This window comes from Erythrolamprus reginae, chromosome 7 (genome assembly GCF_031021105.1).
Source record: "Erythrolamprus reginae isolate rEryReg1 chromosome 7, rEryReg1.hap1, whole genome shotgun sequence".
Taxonomy (NCBI): domain Eukaryota; kingdom Metazoa; phylum Chordata; class Lepidosauria; order Squamata; family Dipsadidae; genus Erythrolamprus; species Erythrolamprus reginae.
The window spans coordinates 24,657,250-24,678,007 of NC_091956.1; the positions used below are offsets into that span (position 1 = coordinate 24,657,250).

At 44.9% G+C, this 20,758-nt stretch overlaps 1 protein-coding gene across 1 annotated transcript; it reads right to left on the reverse strand.

The window, feature by feature from the left end:
- Positions 1-924: 924 nt before the first annotated feature.
- Positions 925-20,271, reverse strand: PDCL2 (phosducin like 2). The gene is made up of 7 exons (XM_070756740.1): positions 20,149-20,271; positions 18,542-18,619; positions 10,251-10,371; positions 9,779-9,869; positions 5,266-5,409; positions 2,411-2,619; positions 925-1,046 (listed from the first exon to the last, which is right to left on the reverse strand). Exons 1-7 carry the CDS (start codon positions 20,269-20,271, stop codon positions 925-927), a joined length of 888 nt encoding a protein of 295 aa, XP_070612841.1.
- Positions 20,272-20,758: the final 487 nt, after the last annotated feature.

The window sequence follows — 20,758 nt, forward strand, 5'->3', positions numbered from 1 at the left end:
AAGGGGAGTGAGCTTACAGGAAACAATTAGTTCATTTCTGCATTCTTGCCAAGTATTGCCACGTCTGAAAGATCGGCCTGGCCACTCTCCAAAGCCTGATAAAGGTCGGTATTGTGAACTATCTTGAAAGAATGTGGGAGAGGAAAGACTTTGTCGGAGAGGAATTTACTGTAAATTAAGCAAAAGAGGTTTGTCAGGCACTCTCCTTTGTGCTGCTCAGGAAGCCTGCGTCGGAACACATACCACTCTTTTCTTTCTTTCTTTCTTTCTTTCTTTCTTTCTTTCTTTCTTTCTTTCCTTCTTTCCTTCCTTCCTTCCTTCCTTCCTTCTTTCTTTCTTTCTTCCTTCCTTCTTCCTTCCTTCCTTCCTTCCTTCCTTCTTCGTTCATTCATTCATTTATTATATTATATTAATTATATTATATTATATTGCATTGCATTGCATTACATTACATTATATATATTTATTGATTGATTGATTTTTATAATTGGATTTAGCTATGTTATTGTATACTGTTTCGGTCACTGATATGCTATGAGCCACCCCGAATCCACGGAGAGGGGCGGCATACAAGTCCAACATATAAATAAATAAATTTCCATATGACTATGCCAAGGTATTTAACAAATTAAGCGTTCCGTTTTGAAAAACTAAAAAATATCTTAGAGAAAGCACGACATCGAGACTTTAAAATGAGAGATAGCCTGTATTTTTCACGACTTTGAAATGCAGTTGTTGACAAACAGACTACAGGGCTAAACAATCTTACTGGAGTAAAATCCAGCAGGCAAACACAGGGAGATTTGTTGATCCAAGAGTAGAATACCAAATTTTGGATGGGAGCAGTGTTGACAGAAACAGAAAATGGTACAGCGTCAAACTAATTTGACCACACAGATATAACAGCATTTGTCTCTTCTGACTCTAGTTATCTTCTATAGAAGCCTTTCTGAGCGAGGACATCATCATGTCCCTAACACCTTTTCTGGGGCTTTCTTCTATGTCCGTTTTCACAGCACCAAATTCTGCCAACTTCCATTCGAGATCTGAAACGGCAAAACATATTCAGAGAAACAGAAAGAGAAGCTACGGTAATACTAATGCGCATAACCTTTTACCACTGGTTAAACACACATGAATGTGTTTAGAGGTGGTGTTTCTCACATCTGATGTAGGCAAGGGTTCCCCGTCGTGGCGCTAGTGGTGTGCTCCCGGTGCCCAGCGCTTTGTGCATTAGGCTTCTGCACATGCACAGGAAGCCAAATCTCGTTCAAGGATGCTCTCGAGTGCGAGGTTTTGTCAATTTTTAATTTATTTTTATTTAGTTTAGTTTATTTAGATTTGTATGCCGCCCCTCTCCGAAGACTCGGGGCGGCTAACAACAATAAAAAACAATGTAACAAATCTAATATTAAAAAGTAATCTAAAAAACTCCAATTTAAAAGACCAATCATACCAACAAACATACCATGTATAAATTCTATAAGCCTAGGGGGAAGGGAGAAAAAAATTTCAATTCCCCCATGTCTGACAACAGAAGTGGGTTTTAAGGAGCTTGCGAAAGGCTAGGAGGGTGGGGCAACTCTGATATCTGTGGGGAGCTGGTTCCAGAGGGTCGGGGCCGCCACAGAGAAGGCTCTTCTCCTGGGTCCCGCCAAATGACATTGTTTAGTCGAGGGGACCCGGAGAAGGCCAACTCTGTGGGACCTATTTATTTATTTATTTATTTATTTATTCCAATACACAATGAGAGTTATATATATATATATATATCCTAGTCTCCCTTAATTTTCAAATTCAGCAAAAAAACATGTGACACATGCAGATAGAATTGTCGGCTATCAATAAAATTAACTGCCTTGGAAATGGCCCTGGGTTGGGCCGAGAGGCAAATAAGGAGCTGTGATGTTCCTTCAATACACCAGGGTGATTCGACACAAAAATATGTAACCCTTCCCTGGTGCAGAGCTGAAGGGATTGGATACTGTAGCCTAGAGGATAATTCTCTGCCTTACAAGGCAAAGGTTGCAGGTTCAAGTCCCAGTCGGTATGGCTAGCTGATGAGACCAAAATAAGGCCGAAATAGATCTATCCTATATATTGTCGCTTTATTGTCCCTACTTAATGGATTTTCATTTATCGCAGGTGGTCCTGGAATGTAACACCCGCGATAAACAAGGGATCACTGTAATTGTTCCTCCAGGAATTCAAAGTAACTTACATGAAGATTTCTCTTTACATTTCCCTCCATAACAGCAATACTGTTTTGTAAGTGAAACTGACAGAGAGATTGCCTGACTACAAATCACCCAGTGAGTTACTATGGGCATGAGTGGACTTGAACCCAAGTTTCACCGCTACATCACATTGACTCTCATTGTACAATAATTCACTGGTTTATATGTATTACCTTCTACCGTAAGTGCTGTTCCTCCAAACTCCACAACTCCAATGAGCTTGCCTTCAATTTTACCATCTTTATAGACAAATATGGTCGGCAAGCAATTATCGTGATAATTTTCAATACAGCTCTTGGCGATGGCTTTCACAAACTTGGTTCCTGGAAATTTTATAGCCAGTAGACTCAGGTGTCTGTTAACCAATGCACACATTGGAATACTAAAGGAGGAAGACAAGGAAGAATTTGGTTATTACTCTCCAGCAGAAATATACCGTATAATAATAATCTTTGTTATTGTTATCTCTTCCCTTTGTAAACATCGCTATGAAGCGGCTAGATCAGTGCTGGCAAAGCTTTTTCAGTTCTTGTGTCAAAAAGGTGTGTGCGTCTGTGTTAATGTGCATGTGCATGCCCATACCTGTTCTGCCTGGCTAATGGCAATTAGCCCCTTGCGAGTTCAGAATAATTTCAAACACACGGCCAGGAAAGTCAATCAATCTCTTTTATATTCAGTGGCTTGTGAAACACAAAGAAACCCAATTACTATTCAGTAATCCCAAGAGGTGACAGTTACTCACACCCACAGTTCATTTGATGCTGAAGCATGTGCCAAAACAGAGGAGTAATTTTTGGAGCTATAAAGCCAGAGTTTCCACAAGCCAATCCTCACAGTCTTCATGACTTAAGTGTGTCAGAGTTCACAGAAGTTCCGAAACAGAAAGCAGCCCCATGCTGCTCAATCTTCCTTCTTCTTCCAAACACGCCAATGATAAATGCTGATGCCCAGCACTCCCAATCTCCCATATTTATCGGAGTCTCTGCAGTGTAATTAACCTCTGAACAGCTGCACTACATTATGTCGCGATTAGAATCATTAATCACAGCCCACGTGAGCTGAAATGAAACTAACTGCGGAGGTCGATGAATAAGATGAGAGAAAAGCTTCAAAACGAAGTTACTTTTATTTGCATAAAATGATGAAATTAATTTATGCCTGCTCACAGACTCTCAGACACGTCTACATAGTTAGAAAGTTTTCTTCAAAGGTGGAGATCTTCTCCTTCTTCCCCAGAACAGAGAGGAAGTGACTAGACAGGATTTACATCATAAATGGGGGGAGCTGAATTAACATACATGAGTTAACTATTTAACTACTGAATGTCTCTGGATGTCTCTGGGGGCTGTCAATACACAGTGTGACACATTATCTGTTTTGGCGCCTGCACAACTGTTCCCTTCATCCCAGGATCCTGCGCACACGGGGATTCAAGATAGGGTCATCCATGATATGTTCCCCTTCTGAGTCTCAGGTCTCTCTAGCTGGGGGACTAGCTGGTGGGCTGGCTGCACCCATTCCCCTGTCTGACTCTTTCCCCACACTGCCTCCTTCTGCTAGTGCTTCATCTTCACTGTCCGTGACAGTTGGCAACCACACAGGTCTTCTATAAACAGAGGACTCCCACAGATCCACATCAAAATCCCCAGCTACAGGAGCTGGCCTAGAGCCAACCACAATATCCATGCCTCCCTACATGCGCACAATGAAGGGCAGTACTTACCCTGTATGCCAGGATGCTTCCGATCGGTCAGCGGTCCTGAGCAGTGGGTGGGAGTCAGCTGCGTGCACCCAGCATGAGATTTTGCTTGTTGCACATGTGCAGAAAGCAAATCTCGTGCCGGGCGCATGCGCCCAGCCGCCAGTCAGCTGGAGCTGCGTGCAGCTCCATTTTCAATACCCAGAGTTAAGTTTACGTTTAAGTTTAAGCAGATTTGTATGGCGCCCCTCTCCGCAGACTCGGGGCAGCTCACAGCAATAACAATACCCCCCCAACCTGGGCAGCTGCCCTTTACTGCATGCGCAGATCCACCAACCCACAGCACCCTGCACATGTGCACAAGCCTCACAATGGACACCTGAAGCCTGGGGACAGCGAAAAATGGCCAAATGGGCCAATTGGAAGTTTGGAAACAAACTTCGGGTTGGCCCATTGGGCTGTTTTTTGCTTTACCCAGACTTCAGGAGTCTATGTAGAGGGGTGGCATACAAATCTAATAAAATATAAGACTGGGGAGAGTGAAAGTGGCCAGAAAAAGGCTGAAAATTAGCTGGACAGTGTATGCATACGCGCTGGAGCTGACCTAGGTCAACGCCTCCCATGTCCTGTGATGTGACTCTGCGTGCTGTATGTTCACTATCACCGCTCTGGATCTTCTTAGGAGATTCCTCTATAACAGTGATGGCGAACCTTTTTTTCCCCTTGGGTGCTGAAAGAATGTGCACGCACGCTGTCATACATGCAGGAGTGCCCACACCTATAATTCAATGTCTGGGGAGGGCGAAAGCAGCTTCCCCCCCCCCACCCTGGAGGCTCTTTGGAGGCTGAAAATGGCCTGTTTCCCAACTTCTGGTGGGCTCAGTAGGCTCATGTTTTGCCCTCCCCAGGCTCCAGAGGCTTCCCTGGATTCGGGTTAAAAACGCCTTCCCCCATCCTCCTCGAGGCTCTCTGGAAGCCAAAAACGCCCTCCCAGAACCTCTGTGTGAGTCAAAAATCAGATGGCCAGCACAAACATGCACACTGGAGCTGAGCTAGGGCAACGGCTCACGTGCCAGCAGATATGGCTCTGCGTGCCACCTGTGGCACCCACGCCATAGGTTCGCCATCACCGCTCTACAAGATTTGGAGATAAGATTTGGAGAAGCACCGGAAATTGAAAGTGGGGGAGCAGAGAATAAGTGTGTTCCATCACTTCATGAATTTTTAGTAGCGGAATGACATCAGGGTGTGAAAATACTTACTGTGTTTACAGTATAAATGTCCTAAGACACACACACAAACACAAATACACACACACTCCTCTCTCACCTTGCATTATACAGATGGATGACAACCCACACATCCTTTGGCGCATTTGTGACTTCCTTCACATATTGATCCCCAGAAATTTCAGTTAGCTCTCCAAAGCTTTGTCTCTTTCGTAGAGCCTTTAGTTCTGCCAAACGCTGTTTCCTAATGTAAGGGAAAGCCTTTCGTATTATAACCATTAATAAAAGTGGGAAGAGAGACGGTGAAAATACAGGGTTAGGGCATCACACCCATCCCCTGGAGATTTTAGAAACAGAAACATAGAAGAGTGACGGCAGAAAAAGACCTCATGGTCCATCTAGTCTGGCCTTATACTATTTCCTGTGTTTTATCTTAGGATGGATATATGTTTATCTCAGGCATGTTTACATTCAGTGATTGTGGATTTACCAACCACGTCTGCTGGAGGTTTGTTCCAAGCATCTACTACTCCTTCAGTAAAATAATATTTTCTCTCGGGGTTGCACATGCAGTGCACTCATGTGGTGTGGGAGGAAGTGAACTGGTAGCAAGTTAACTTAGAACCTACCCCTACCCTGTAGGGCTTCTTTCAGATTTGATGTATGCATAATTCTATGCAAGAAAAAATTTCCACTCACTTGGCTTTTCTGATTAGAGGGATTCAGTAGTGGTTGCTACCGGTTCTCTTCGCTTCAGGCGAATCGGTAGTGGTGCAGTAATGGGCAGCCAAAATTTTTACTGCCACACTGTGGGTGTGGCTTATTTTGTGGGTGTGGCTTAATGGTCATGCGACTGGGTAGGAGTGGCTTGCCGGCCATGTGACCAGGTGGGAGTGGCTTGAATGATCATCATCGTTCAAGTGAACTGTTAAGTCCTCGACTTACAGCTTTACCAGTGTCACTTGCTGGGGTGACAATTTGCTTTGCGTTTCCCGTGCTCTCCTTCCTGGGTGGCCCCCCCACCTAAGGTTGGGTAGTTAGGCAAACAGGTGCTGCCAGAAGCATAAATGCTGCCAGCGCCGCTTCCACCCACGCCTTCTGTTTGCACCTTAGGTGGGAGGTGGCCGCGTGAGGCTGGAAAGGAGCTGGGCAGGAGAGGGGGAAGCTCGTCCAAGGCCAGAAAGGAGGAAAGAAGAAAAAAGCAAGGAGCGCAGACGCAGCAGCAACAGCAGGGGAAAAAAGGAGAGCCGAGCCAAGACCAGTAATCCAGGAAGTGACCGCCGCCGATCAGCTGGAGCTGTGCACGCATCTTCAATTCCACCGGTGGAACTGTGTTCCACCCCATCCTGAATGCTGTCCACCCCTGTAGTGGTGGTGGTGGAAGGCTCTGCCCACCACCTGAATATCATAACAGATGATGTGCGCATGCGCAGAAGCACCCCACACGCACATTCACAGTTCTGAACCAGTAGTGAAGGTAAGTGATACCCACTACTGCAGCAGTAGTGGGTTGCAAGCTGGTACCTCTGGGATCAGGGTTCCGGTGGCAGAAATAGAGATGTGCACGCATCTCTGCACCACAATGCGTGCATGCACATATGAAATTTCGCTTCTGTGCATGCACAGCAATCGAAATCTCACACAAGGATGCTCTCGCGTGAGAGATTTCGCCGATTTTGGGTGGGTTTTTTGCTTCCGCGCATGGGCAAAAGCAAAGAAATTGCTGAAAATCGCCGAAATCTTGTGCATGAGAGCATCCTCAAGTGAGATTTCACTTGCTGTGCATGCACAGAAGCAAAATCTTGTGCCGGTGGGCATGCGCACCCCCACTGGGCATGCGTTCACGGCGATCCCAAAGGGCGTATCGGTAGCAGCCAGTAAGTGGAACCCTCGCCTGTACTAGAGGAATTATGTGCACCAGTTGCGGCCCTATTTGGACCGGGAGTCACTACTCACAGTCACTCATGCCCTCATCACCTCGAGGTTCAACTACTGTAACGCTCTCTACATGGGGCTACCCTTGAAAAGTGTTCGGAAACTTCAGATTGTGCAGAATGCAGCTGCAAGAGCAGTCATGGGCTTCCCAAGGTATGCCCATGTTACACCAACACTCCGCAGTCTGCATTGGTTGCCGATCAATTTCCGGTCACAATTCAAAGTGTTGGTTATGACCTATAAAGCCCTTCATGGCATCGGACCAGAATATCTCCGAGACCGCCTTCTGCTGCACGAATCCCAGCAACCGATTAGGTCCCACAGAGTCGGCCTTCTCCGGGTCCCGTCAACTAAACAATGTGGGTTGGCGGGCCCCAGGGGAAGAGCCTTCTCTGTGGTGGCCCCGACCCTCTGGAACCAGCTCCCCCCAGAAATTAGAACTGCCCCTACCCTCCTTGCCTTTCGTAAACTCCTCAAAACCCACCTTTGTCGTCAGGCATGGGGGAACTGAGATATCTCCCCCGGGCCTATACAATTTATGTATGGTATGTTTGTATGTATGTCTGCTTAATAATGGGTTTTTAAAAATATTTTAAATTGTAAATTATTAGATTTGTTATGAACTGTTTTGTTGTGTTGTGAGCCACCCCGAGTCTACGGAGAGGGGCGGCATACAAATCTAATAAATAAATGAATGAATGAATGAATGAATGAATGAATGAATGAATGAATGAATAAATAATAATAATAATAATAATAATAATAATAATAATAATAATAATAATACCAAGGATAAATAAGACTTCCCCTCAGTACGATCGCAGAAGTTTGGAAGAAAACCAAAAGTTGTGATGCAAGCAGTATAGAAAGAGGACGTACTCAAGTTAAGAGTACTCACGAGAACCGTACTTACTCACTAAATTTGAACAAAGAGATACATTATTTAGATGGGAATCCGGTGAAAATTGATTTTGGAAAGTAAGAGCTGTAGATGGTGCCAGTTGCTTGGGTATTTGTTAGCTCAAGAACTCACCTTTTCTACCTAAGAACCTGGTCACAGAATGAATTAAGTTCTTAAGTAGAGGTACCGCTGTACTTTTAAATACTTGGAAGAACTAACCTTCCAAGTATTTAAAGGTACAGTGATACCTCTACTTAAGAACTTAATTCGTTCCGTGACCAGGTTCTTAGGTAGAAAAGTTTGTAAGTAGAAGCAATTTTTCCCATAGGAATCAATGTAAAAGCAGGTAATGCATGCAAAACCATTAGAAAAGAAATAAAAGCTTGGAATTTGGGTGGGAGGAGGAAGGAGGAAGAAGAAGAGAAGGAGGAGGAAGAAGAAGAGGAGGAGGACAGTCACTACCAAAGGAAGAAGGTGAAGTGAGGGGAATCCAAAAAATCCAAAACTTTAAGGCTTAAAAAGAAAGAAATGAGGGACTCTGAACTGGTGAGGAGGAGCATGTGCCTCCCATACACCCGGCACGAGGCTGCCTCTCCTACACTGCGCCAGAGAGGGAAACCCAGGGGGAAAGGTAGGAAACTGACCGGACCTTCATGCCGCTCTCAAATTTCCTGGGAAATTTTTCTGGGCTCTGGTTCTTAAGTAGAAAATAGTTCTTAAGAAGAGGCAAAAAAATCTTGAACACCCGGTTATCTAGAAAAGTTCTTTAGAGGCATTCTTAGGTACAGGTACCACCGTACTCACGAGAACAGTACCTACTCACTAAATTTGAACAAAGAGATATACAGTGATCCCCCGATTATCGCGAGGGTTCCGTTCCAAGACCCCTCGCGATAATCGATTTCTCGCGATGTAGCGGTGCGGAAGTAAAAACACCATCTGCGCATGCGCGCCCCTTTTTCCATGGCCGCGCATGCGCAGATGGTGTTTTTACTTCCGCACCTGGGAAGACCCAGCAGCTGAGGAGCCGCCTGCCTGCCCGCTTGTCCGCCGCTTTTCCGCTTGTCCGCCGCTCTGGGAGTTGAAGACCCAGGGAAGGTTCCTTCGGCCGCCCACCAGCTGATCTGCTCGGCAGCGCAGTAGCAGCGAGGAGCCGAAGATGGGGTTTCCCCGTTGCCCACGCAAAGGGGAAACCCCATCTTCGGCTCCTCGCTGCTACTGCGCTGCCGAGCAGATCAGCTGGTGGGCGGCCGAAGGAACCTTCCCTGGGTGCCACCCGCCGCTCGAGAGCAAGAGGGGGAGAGATAGAGAAAGAGAGAGAAGGAAAGAAAGAGATGAGAGAGGGAGGAAGAGAGTGTGAGAGAGGAAGAAGCAAGAGAGAGAAAGAGAGAGAGAAAGAAAGATGAGAAAGGAAGGGAGTGACGTCATCGGGTGGAAAAATCACGATATAGCGTTTCGCAAAGATCGAGATTGCGAAACTTGGGGGATCACTGTATAGCGTTTCGCAAAGATCAAGATCGCGAAACTCGGGGGATCACTGTACAGTATTATTTAGATGGGAATTCGGTGAAAATTGATTTTGGAAACTAAGAGCTGTAGATGGCGCCACTTGCTTGGATATTTGCTTGCCCAAGAACTAACCTTCCAAGTGTTTAATTAAAGGTATTTCTAACGTTTAAAAGTTGAGATGATGACGATGATAATTTGTTTATTGATCAGGAAATATCTATTTCCCCACACTGGTGACTTTGCATCCGCTCCTTAGAAGTTGGCATACCTGTACTTTTCAACAGCTTTTAAATCTTCCTCATCGAAATCATCTTCTGCCTCTTTCAGTTGCCTCAGATTCATTTTTTCATAAGGCTTCACTAGAAGAAGAAAAAAGAAACGGAGAGAAACACTGATTTTAATCTAACCAAGAAATATAATAGTGTGGTGACCTAGAGGTAGAGCTCTCATCTCACAACGGCTGTGAGCCGGTCGGCGTTGCGTCTCCCACTGCTACAGATGCGCTGTGCACACAACCTCAGGTGTCCAGCGTGTGCCTGTGTACGTTCCAGCGAGATTTTGTTTCTGCGCATGAACAGGAAGCAAAATCTTGCGAGTGCACCAGTGCGAGACTTCAGTGGGTTTTTTTTGCTTCTGCGCATGCGCAGAAGCAAAATTTGTTTAATTAATAAGAATTCCCCTTAATCAATGACAAAAATTTAACAGGGGAAGTTAATAATTGATGAAAGCCGGGCCCTTACCTTCTGCTTTCTTTTGTAATCGTAAAACCATTTCTTCGATTTCATCCTTGACCTCCTCTTTGGGAGGCAGAATCCCAAAATCTCTTAATATGTCGTTCCATTCTGTATCTTCATTTGGGTCCTTTGTAAAGAGAAGTCCCAGATATCACTAAGTTACGGCATGCAAATCATCTCACTTGGAATCTACTTGGACAACCTAAAGTTTTCTTTTAAATCTCTTTCTCTTCTTCAAAACCTTTTCAGAGATCCAAGGTCCATAACTCAGAAGGCCAGAAATTAAATGCCTTGTTATTTTTAACCTGACAGCTTTGCCTTCCTTTCCTTTCTCCATTTACTTCCTCTCCCTAGAGCAGTGATGGTGAACCTTTTTTCCTCGGGTGCTGAAAGAGCCTGGGCGAGCACTATCATGCATGAGTGAGTGCCCCCACCCATAATTCAATGCCCGGGGAGAGCGAAAACAGCTACCCCATCCCCTGGAGGCTCTCTGGAGGCTGGAAACGGCCTGTTTACTAACTTCTGGTGGGCCCAGTCGGCTCGTCTTTCGCCCTCCCCAGGCTCCAAAGCTTCCCTGGAGCTAGGGAAGAGTACAAACGCCCTCCTCCATCCCTCCAGAGGTTCTTTGGAAACCCAAAACGCCCTACCAGAGCCTCTGTGTGAGCCAAAAATCAGCTGGCCAGCACACACATGCACATTGGAGATGAGCTAGGACAACGGCCCCTGTGCCATAGGTTCACCATCATGGCCCTAGAGCAGTGTTTTTCAACCAGTGTGCCGCGGCACACTAGTGTGCTGTGAGACATGGTCAGGTGTGCCGCGAAGCTCAGAGAAAGAAAATGAGAGAGAGAGAAAGGAAGAGAAAAAGAAGGAAAGAGAGAGAAAGCAAGAAAGAAAACAAGCGAGAGAGAAAGAAAGAAAGAGAGAGAGAGAAAGCAAGCAAGAGAGAGAGAAAAAGAAAGCAAGAGAGAGAAAAAGAAAGCAAGAGAGAGAGAGAGAAAGAGAGAGAGAGAGAAAGCAAGAGAGAGAAAGAGAAAAAGAGAGAGAGAAAAAGCAAGAGAGAGCAAGAGAGAGAGAAAGAAAGAGAGAGAGAGGGAGGGAGGGATGGTGGGAGAGAGAAAGACATAGAGGGAGGGAGGGAGAAATAGAGCAAAAAAGAAAGGAAGGAAGAGAGAAAGAAAGAGGGATGGAGAGAGAGAAAAAAGAAGAATGGAGAGAAAGAGGGAGGGAGGGAGGGAAAGAGAAATAGAGCGAAAGGGAGGAAGAGAGAGAAAACATTTTTGTCCAAACTTTTTTTAGTCGTCCCCCCCCCCCCAATGTGCCCCAGGGTTTTGTAAATGTAAAAAATGTGCCATGGCTCAAAAAAGGTTGAAAATCACTGCCCTAGAGATTCTCTGGAGAATTTTAAGGTGAAAAATAGTAATACAGTGATCCCTCGATTTTCGCGATTTCGATCTTCGCGATACGCTATATTGCGATTTTTCAAAAAATATTAATTAAAAAATACTCCACGGTTTTTTTGCTATACCGCGGTTTTTCCCACCCGATGACGTCACTCTCTTCCTTTCTCATCTTTCTTTCTCTCTCTCTTTCTCTATCTTGCTTCTTCCTCTCTCACACTCTCTTCCTCCCTCTCTCATCTCTTTCTTTCCTTCTCTCTCTTTCTCTATCTCTCCCCCTCTTGCTCTCGAGCGGCAGGCGGCGGGCGGGCGGGCGAGCGGCGGGTGGGCAGCAGCGATGAGCCGAAGATCGGGGTTTCCCCTTTGCGTGGGCGGCGGGGAAGACCCAGGGAAGGTTTCTTCGGCCGCCCAGCAGCTGATCTGCTCGGCAGCAGGGCAGCAGCGAGGAGCCGAAGATCGGGGTTTCCCCTTTGCGTGGGCGGCGGGGAAACCCCGATCTTCGGCTCCTCGCTGCTGCCGCGCTGCCAAGCAGATCAGCTGCTGGGCGGCCGAAGAAACCTTCCCTGGGTCTTCCCCGCCGCCCACGCAAACTCCACCATCTGCGCATGCACGGCCATGGAAAAAGGGCACGCATGCGCAGATGGTGTTTTTACTTCCGCACCACTATATCGCGAAAAATCAAGTATCGCGAGGGGTCTTGGAACGTAACCCTCGCGATACTCGAGGGATCACTGTAGTTCAAAAACATATCCTATGCAAGGAGATGAGCTGGTTGCTCTGTGCAGGTAGTCAAGATTCCCGATGGCTCTGAACCTTCCCTGTTGCAATGCCTGTTTGCGAGGCAGCTCTGGGAAGCAAGAGGGTCTTGGGTGATGCTACAGGAAGAGCCACTCGTCTTTCTGTAGGGTTGAAGTCAGTTTACCCTCCTGTGGTGCATCTTGGGAAACATGCAAGCATTTCCTATAACAGGGTCGGTACCAGTGAGGGGCGGCACTTACTTCCGTTTGCCAGAACAACTCCGGGCAGGCGGCGGACTGGGCACCCGGGTAGCGAGCGTGGGAGCACAGGCGTGGGTCAGGCGCGCGGCCTGGCATGAGATTTGTTTCCTGCACATGTGCAGAAGGCAAAATCCCGTGCGAGGATGCACACGACCGTAAGATTTTGGCGATTTTCTCTGGTTTTTGCTTCTGTGCACGCGTGGAAGCAAAAAAAACGGTGAAAATCACAGAAATTTTGCAGTCACATGTGTACTTGCATGAGATTTATCTTCCTGTGCATGTGCCTGACTGCCAGTCAGCTCGAGTTGTGTCCGCAGCTCCATTTTTGCTACCGGGACGGCATCCCCCACAACCCCCCCCCCCATTCCAGGAGCTGCCCATTACTGGTGGGTACCTTGGCAAACCAAACTACTACTTTGCAATAACACTGTGATCTGCTGGTTTCTGCAACAATGCCACACATACTAATAATAATAACAACTTTTCCTGCCGAACCACCTTTCCTACAAACAGGAATAGTGATAGTGATAGCAAAACTGAAGTTTTGCTACCTGGGTAAGAGATGATGTGTAGAAACATAGAAACATAGAAGACTGACGGCAGAAAAAGACCTCATGGTCCATCTAGTCTGCCCTTATACTATTTCCTGTATTTTATCTTACAATGGATATATGTTTATCCCAGGCATGTTTAAATTCAGTTACTGTGGATTTACCAAGCATGTCTGCTGGAAGTTTGTTCCAAAGATCTACTACTCTTTCAGTAAAATAATATTTTCTCATGTTGCTTTTGATCTTTCCCCCAACTAACCTCAGATTGTGTCCCCTTGTTCTTGTGTTCACTTTCCTATTAAAAACACTTCCCTCCTGAACCTTATTTAACCCTTTAACATATTTAAATGTTTCGATCATGTCCCCCCTTTTCCTTCTGTCCTTCAGACTATACAGATTGAGTTCATTAAGTCTTTCCTGATACGTTTTACGCTTAAGACCTTCCACCATTATTGTAGCCCATCTTTGGACTCGTTCAATTTTATCAATATCTTTTTGTAGGTGAGGTCTCCAGAACTGAACACAGTATTCCAAATGTGGTCTCACCAGCATTCTATATAAGGGAATCACAATCTCCCTCTTCCTGCTTGTTATACCTCTAGGTATGCATAGATGAATGTGTAGATGAAAGCAGCATTTTATCCCAAAGGTCTTTGATTTTGTTGTTATTGTTTGGTTGTTGTTCATTAGACACTCCCCTGCTTCTCTCCTACAGAAATTGACTTTCTCCACCGATTTGTACTGCTACGTTTGATTTGAAATCTGTTTAGAAACTTTGGTTGAGTGATCAATGCTGGGATCATTCTGGCTAAATTATATGTACTTAGATATTGATTGCATATATTTTCCAGATAACTTTCAAGGCATTGTTCTTAAGTAGACCGTATGGTGTACATGGGTATTGATGTCCAAGTAAGCATCACTGTTGGTGCCTTTTAGACTCTCAAATCAATTTTCTTACAACTCTTGAATACTAAAATAATTTCCCAAGAGGATAGATGAGTCATTGGTTCAGCATACTGTAAACATAATAAAAGGGACTTGAACTTTGTCGAACTCATCCTGTTACACATTTAATGTAAATTATTTCATGTTCTCTGTTCATTTCTCAAAGTATTCCATGCATGAACTACTCAGAATAAATCATTCTTAATCTGAGCTGCTACTAAAAGAATATTGATCAAGTCAGTATACACAGTATCAAAGCACCATTGATCGAAAACAAAAGAAGATTTAAAGTTGAGCAAGACACAGCAGATCCAAAATACTTTAATTGGAATCCCTTATTGGTTTGGATACACGAAGGGCCATTTTTAGGCAAATTAAATGTAGAAAATATGTGGTCTTTGATGTAAAGCAGTGGTTCCCAATAAGGAGCCCAGGCCCCATAGAGGGGCCATTTTATTTTTAAATTAGGGCAATTGCAACCTTGTTTAAATCAAGTTAATGACCTTTTAGGCTTCTTCCGTGAAAGTAGAAGTTCACGTTTTGAATAGTAAGAATTATATGTCACGGGGGGAGGGGGGGGTCATCAGGATTTTAGCAAGGTTTCCCACTGTGGCAACTTTAAGATGCATGGCTTCAATTCCAAGAATCCCCAACCATTCATGGCTTACTAGTTTTATAAAGACAAATAGAGGTAATATTATTTGTAAAAGATAATTGTAACAATATGTGCATCGGACACATTCGAGACAATGATGAATCCGCATACAGACGGGAAGTTGAACAACTATCCTTGTGGTGTGACCAGAAGAATCTAGAACTGAACACACTCAAAACAGTAGAAATGGTGGTAGACTTTAGGAGAAACCCTTCCAGCCTTCCACCTCTCACAATACTAGACAACACAGTATCAACAGTAGAGACCTTCAAATTTCTAGGTTCTATCATATCTCAAGACCTAAAATGGTCACCTAACATCAAAAACATCATCAAAAAAGCACAAAAAAGAATGTTCTTTCTGCGCCAGCTCAGGAAGCTCAAACTGCCCAAGGAGCTGCTGATACAGTTCTACAGAGGAATCATTGAGTCTGTCATCTGCACCTCTATAACTGTCTGGTTTGGTGCTGCAACCCAACACAGACTTCAGAGGATAATCAGAACTGCAGAAAAAACAATTAGTGCCAATCTGCCTTCCATTGAGGACCTGTACACTGCACGAGTCAAAAAGAGGGCGGGGAAAATATTTACTGACACTTCACATCCTGGACACAAATTGTTTTAACTCCTACCCTCAAAACGTCGCTACAGAGCACTGCACACCAAGACAACTAGACACAAGAACAGTTTTTTTCCGAACGCCATCACTCTACTAAACAAATAATTCCCTTAACACTGTCAGACTTTCTACTAAATCTGCACTTCTATTCTACTAGTTTTTCTCATCATTCCTATCACCTATTTCCTCCCATGTTGACTGTATGACTGTAACTTGTTGCTTATATCCTAAGATTTTTATTAATATTGCTTCTTCATTGCTTATTTGACCCCTATGACAATCATTAAGTGTTGTACCACATGATTCTTGACAAATGTATATTTTATTTTTTGTACGCTGAGAACATAAGCACGAAGACAAATTCCTTGTGTGTCCAATCACACTTGGCCAATAAAATTCTATTCTATTCTATTCTATTCTATTCTATTTGTTTGTGGTACGGTTTAAAACTTACTTTTAAAAATGATTTTAACTGTCATATTCCGGAATCCTGAATCGATCATTCTTTGAAAAGATGGTAGAATTCTAATTGAATTTTCAATATGCCTTGAGAGCTTATGAAACTATGATAGTTTTGTAATATAAATTAAGTCTATTTTGATATTTTAAGACTTGTGAGGAATGTTTAGAGACAAAATGTAGAGTTATTTAAAAATAACACAATTGTCCAGAGGATTCTAGCGTTGCTCAGTTCTGACGTGTTTTGTCAGTTTATGACTGGTGTAGAATGGATGACATATTTTCAGCATAGGATGCCCATAGAGTCTTTTTTTTTAAATTTCTCACAGAATTTTAATCCATTGAAGTTAAGAGAGAGACTGGTAAATGAACTTGAACCTGAATGTGTTTTTTTTTTAATGTTAATAATTGGTTCTGTCACAATTTGCTTGGTTCTTCATATACATTTTATGTTTGCCATTTCCATCTAAAACAGTGTTTTTCAAACTTCTCAACTTTAATTTGCCTGATTGGGGAATCCTGGGAGTTGAAGTCTACACATTGTAAATTTGATAAGTTCAAAAAATACCGATCTAAAGTGACATATGCCATAACAATTCTTCCTATTACTTTTTTCCCCAGAAGAGTTTGTACATCAAACAAAGCTATGATTCCTTAATTTTGTTTGCTAGCAAATACAATTAAGGCAGCTCACCCAGTAGACTAAATGGTCAAGCCTGGTTAACAAATCCACCACAGCTGAATTCATGCATCACTATAAGGCATTAATAAATTAACCATATTAAGTGCACATATGATATTTGTCTTTTAATAGATCTCTGGATTTACGGTAGGCAGCATATAGTAAGCCTGTTATAATTCAGTACACTTTAGGAACTTTAATAATGTTTGCTTTTATATTTTGTTTCTAGAACTATTGCAAGCTTTACTCCCATCATCGCGTGCGTTTATTTTCCCTTGCATAGTGCAATTTTAAATTACAATTGTTAAGATTTTGCTGCTTAATAATCTCACTCTTTTTTTCTCCCAGGCAGTAATATTTTAGTGCAAACTCCTTTTCCAAACCACATCTAACAATCCTTTTGTAGTAGCTTAAGACTTCATGTCCTACTCAAGTTGCTTTGTGAACAGTTTGGAAATAAAGCACTTTTCCATTTTAATTTCAGTTAACCTCTACCTAAAGAGGTAAGGATGAATACACTGGCTACATTGCTTTAGCTCTGACCTGCATAGTGCTCAGGAACTGCCAAGGTGATACCCCGACACTAAGCTCTGATGCCACCAGCTTACATCTTCTTGGGCTTCAACTGAATAACCAACCAACCAACCAACCAACCAACCGCTTCAGGATGTGGGAGGAGCCAATAGAAGGTCCATAGCAGTGGATTCCTGCACTGGGCATGACCTTCAACCTCCATTGCAACCTTCCCAGTTTGCCTCCAGAAGTTGTGCATGCTCCAACACTGGAGGTTTTTGGGAAGATTAGTGCACCAATTGCGAGCTGGACCAGGAGGCTCTTCTCGTGATCACTCATGCCCTTATCACTTCACAGTTTGATTATTGCAACGTGCTCTACATGGGGCTACCCCTGAAGAGTGTTCAGAAACTCCGGTGGGTCCAGAATGTAGCTGCGCGAGGTGTTGTGGGTGCACCTAGGTACTGTTGTGGTTAGCTCTGGCCCAGCTCCTGCCCCAAGGACTGTGGATGTGGGGGAGACATCCACATGCTGCAGGCCTGTTTTGCCCCTGGTGGAATCTGCTGATGAAGGCTCCTCTGACCAAGAAGACATGAGTGACAGGGAGGAGGAGAGTGTGGCAGACAGCTCAGAGGGAGATCAATTATCTAGCTCCTCCTTGGATTCAGAACAAGAGTTAATGATACAGCCACGCATGTGGAGAGCAATGCATAGGCAACAACAACTGAGAGATTATTATCAAAGAAAATGAGGCCACCTGTGGTTGGGTGGGGCTGTGGTCATTAGTGAGGCTGCTATAAATAGCAGCCTGTGGGTTTGGCCACTGTGGAGGATTATCTGCTCGTTGTGTTTCGTGACTGCTTTACTGACTTTGACTTTTTGTGTGTGCTGATTTTTCCCCGTTTTGAAACTAAACCAGAGCAAAGTGTGTTTCACTTTGTGAAAGAAGGACTCTGAATTGCCTCACAGCTGCAAGCTAAGTATCACAGAACTGATAAGGGACTTGTATAAATTACCAGTTTGTTTGGAGACGAGTGCTCTTTGCTATACCAAAAGAGGGCTTAGGTTAAGTGAATTTTCATTATAAAGAACATTGTTTTGAATTTTCAAACGTGTGTGTGTCTGAAATTTGTACCTGTGAATTTTTGGGAGGAGTCTACCAGAGAGCCCGACAGAACAGGTACACCTACGTTACACCAATCCTCCACGGACTGGACTGGCTCCTGATTGGTCTCCAGGTGCAATTAAAGGTGTTGGTCATCTATATAGCTCAGGGCCAGACTGTCTTCGAGACTGCCTTCTACCACATAGCTCCCAGCGACCAATAAGGACCCACAGAGTTGGTCTTCTCCAGGTCCTGTCAGCTAAACAGTGTCGGCTGGTGGGTCCGCGAGGGAGGGACTTCTCTTTGGCTGCTCCGACTCTCTGGAACCAGCTACCTCCTGAGATCCAGACTGCCCCCACCCTACTTGCCTTCCGGAAAGCTGTAAAGACCTGGCTTTTCCGGTAGGCCTGGTACTGTTGATCCGATGGTGTACCATCGAGATCATGCTGTAAATGGTATGCATGACTTTTTTTAAAACTGTGGGATTTAAATTGCTTTTAAATTGTTTTTAGAGATTTTAATATTGTTTGTATATTTTAATTCTGGTTGTGAGCCGCCTAGAATCCCAAGGGCAGTGATGGCGAACCTATGGCACGGGTGCCACAGGTGGCACGTGGAGCCATATCTGCTGGTGCGCGAGCCGTTGCCCTAGCTCAGCTCCAGCGTGCTTGTGTGTTGGCCAGCTGATTTTGGGCTTGCACAGAGGCTCTGGGAGGGTGTTTTTGGCTTCCAGAGAGCCTCCGGGGGGGATGGGGAAGGGCGTTCTTACCCTCCCCCGGCTCCAGGGAAGCCTTTGGAACCTGGGGAGGGAGAAACATGAGCCTACTGGGCCCACTAGAACAGTGTTTCCCAACCTTGGCAACTTATATATATTTGTACTTCAACTCCCAGAATTCCCCAGCCAGCATTTGCTGGCTGGGGAATTCTGGGAGTTGAAGTCCAAATATCTTCAAGTTGCCAAGGTTGGGAAACACTGCACTAGAATTCAGGAAACAGCTCATTTCCGGCATCCAGAGGGCCTCCAGGGTGTAGGGGAAGCTGTTTTCACCCTTTCCAGGCATTGATAGCGCACGCCCATCACTGCCCTAGGGAGATGGGCGGCATATAAATGAATGAATAAATAAATAAATAAGATTGACAGCTACTTGTCTGAAATGCTACAGGGCAGTGACGGCTAACCCTTTTGTCGTGTGCCGAAAGTGATGACAAATGACCCCCACCCCCTCATGCATGTATGCATGACTCTACCACACTCCCCCTGCCCCCATGTATGCAAGCACAACCCATCATGCTCCCCTATCCCCATGCATGCGTGCATAACACCCCCTCCCCTGTGCATGTGACCCCGTCCTCCCTTTGCCCCCTGCATGTGCACATCCTCCACACTTCTCCCACCCTGCACACGTGCATGCAATCCCTCCCCACTCACATGTATGCACGCCTCCCACATGCCCCTTGCCCCCGTGTGCATGTGTGGCAGAAACCCAAAAATCAGCTGGCCAGCAGGGGGCATGCGTGCATACGCAGTGGAACTCAGCCGGGGCTATGGCTTGCCTGCCATAGGTCAGTGATGGCGAACCTATGGCACGGGTGCCACAGGTGGCACGCAGAGCCACATCTGCTGGCACATGAACTGTTGCCCTAGCTCAGCTCCAATGTGCAGGTGAGTGCCGGCCAGCTGAATTTTAGCTCATGTAGAGGCTCCAGCAGGGCACTTTTGGTTTCAAAAGAGCCTCCGGGAGGGATGCGGGAGAGCATGTTTACCTTCCACTGGCTTTAGAGAATCCTTTGGAGCCTGGAGAGGGTGAAACATGAACCTACTGGTGTTGTGGTTAGCTCTGGCCCAGCTCCTGCCCCAAGGAATGTGGAGGTGGATGTGGGGGAGATTAGGTAGGTAGGTAGGTAGATTGATAGATAAATAGATAGATGAGAGAGAGAGAGAGAGAGATAGAAAGTAGCAGAGGTGGGTTCCTACTGTTTCTAACAGGTTCTTTAGAGCCGTTAGTAAACTGGTGGTGGCGTCACAGAGCCAGTTCTGTTGGTGCTGGTCTGTGGGCACCGCTATCCTGTTTTCGCTTCTGTACATGCACAGAACCATTTTTTTCACACTGCGCATGTGTGCACCGGCAATGAGCGCACAGCCACGCAGTGCAGGAGGAAGCGAACTGGCAGTGAGGTAAGTTAAAACCCACCCGTGGTAGGTAGGTACTGTAGATAGAGAATAGATAGGTAGATAGCATGGAAGGATAAGATAGGATAGGATAGGATGGGATGGGATGGGATAGGATAAACAGACAGATGTAGATAGACTTTCATGTTTTTAAGACTTCCCTTCTCTCTCAAGTAAATATATAGTGATGGGTAGGAAGCAAACTTTTGCAGCAAAGCAATATTTTTCAAAAAAGTTAAAATGGCCATGTCTAAGACAGTGTATCATTAAAGAAAGTTGAATGCCATAGGGATGGAGTGTTTAATAAGTGTAGGTGGTAACACAAAGAGATGAGGTCAAGATTTTGAACGTTCCTCAATTCTGTTAACTCCACTTCCAATACTCCCCTGCTTCAACAGCAGAAACATCATAATAT

Bases quoted from the DNA above. Each gene is read 5' to 3' on its own strand.
- PDCL2 (XM_070756740.1), bottom strand. From the start codon at position 20,271: ATGGTTCTGTGCATGTACAGAAGCGAAAACAGGATAGCGGTGCCCACA. The intron at 10,372-18,541 runs GCAAGTAGGGTG...CTCTTTACAAAG, and splicing joins TCTTTACAGCTTTCCGGAAG to GACCCAAATGAAGATACAGA. The intron at 2,620-5,265 runs GTGAGAGAGGAG...TTCCTCCTTTAG, and splicing joins ATCCATCTGTATAATGCAAG to TATTCCAATGTGTGCATTGG.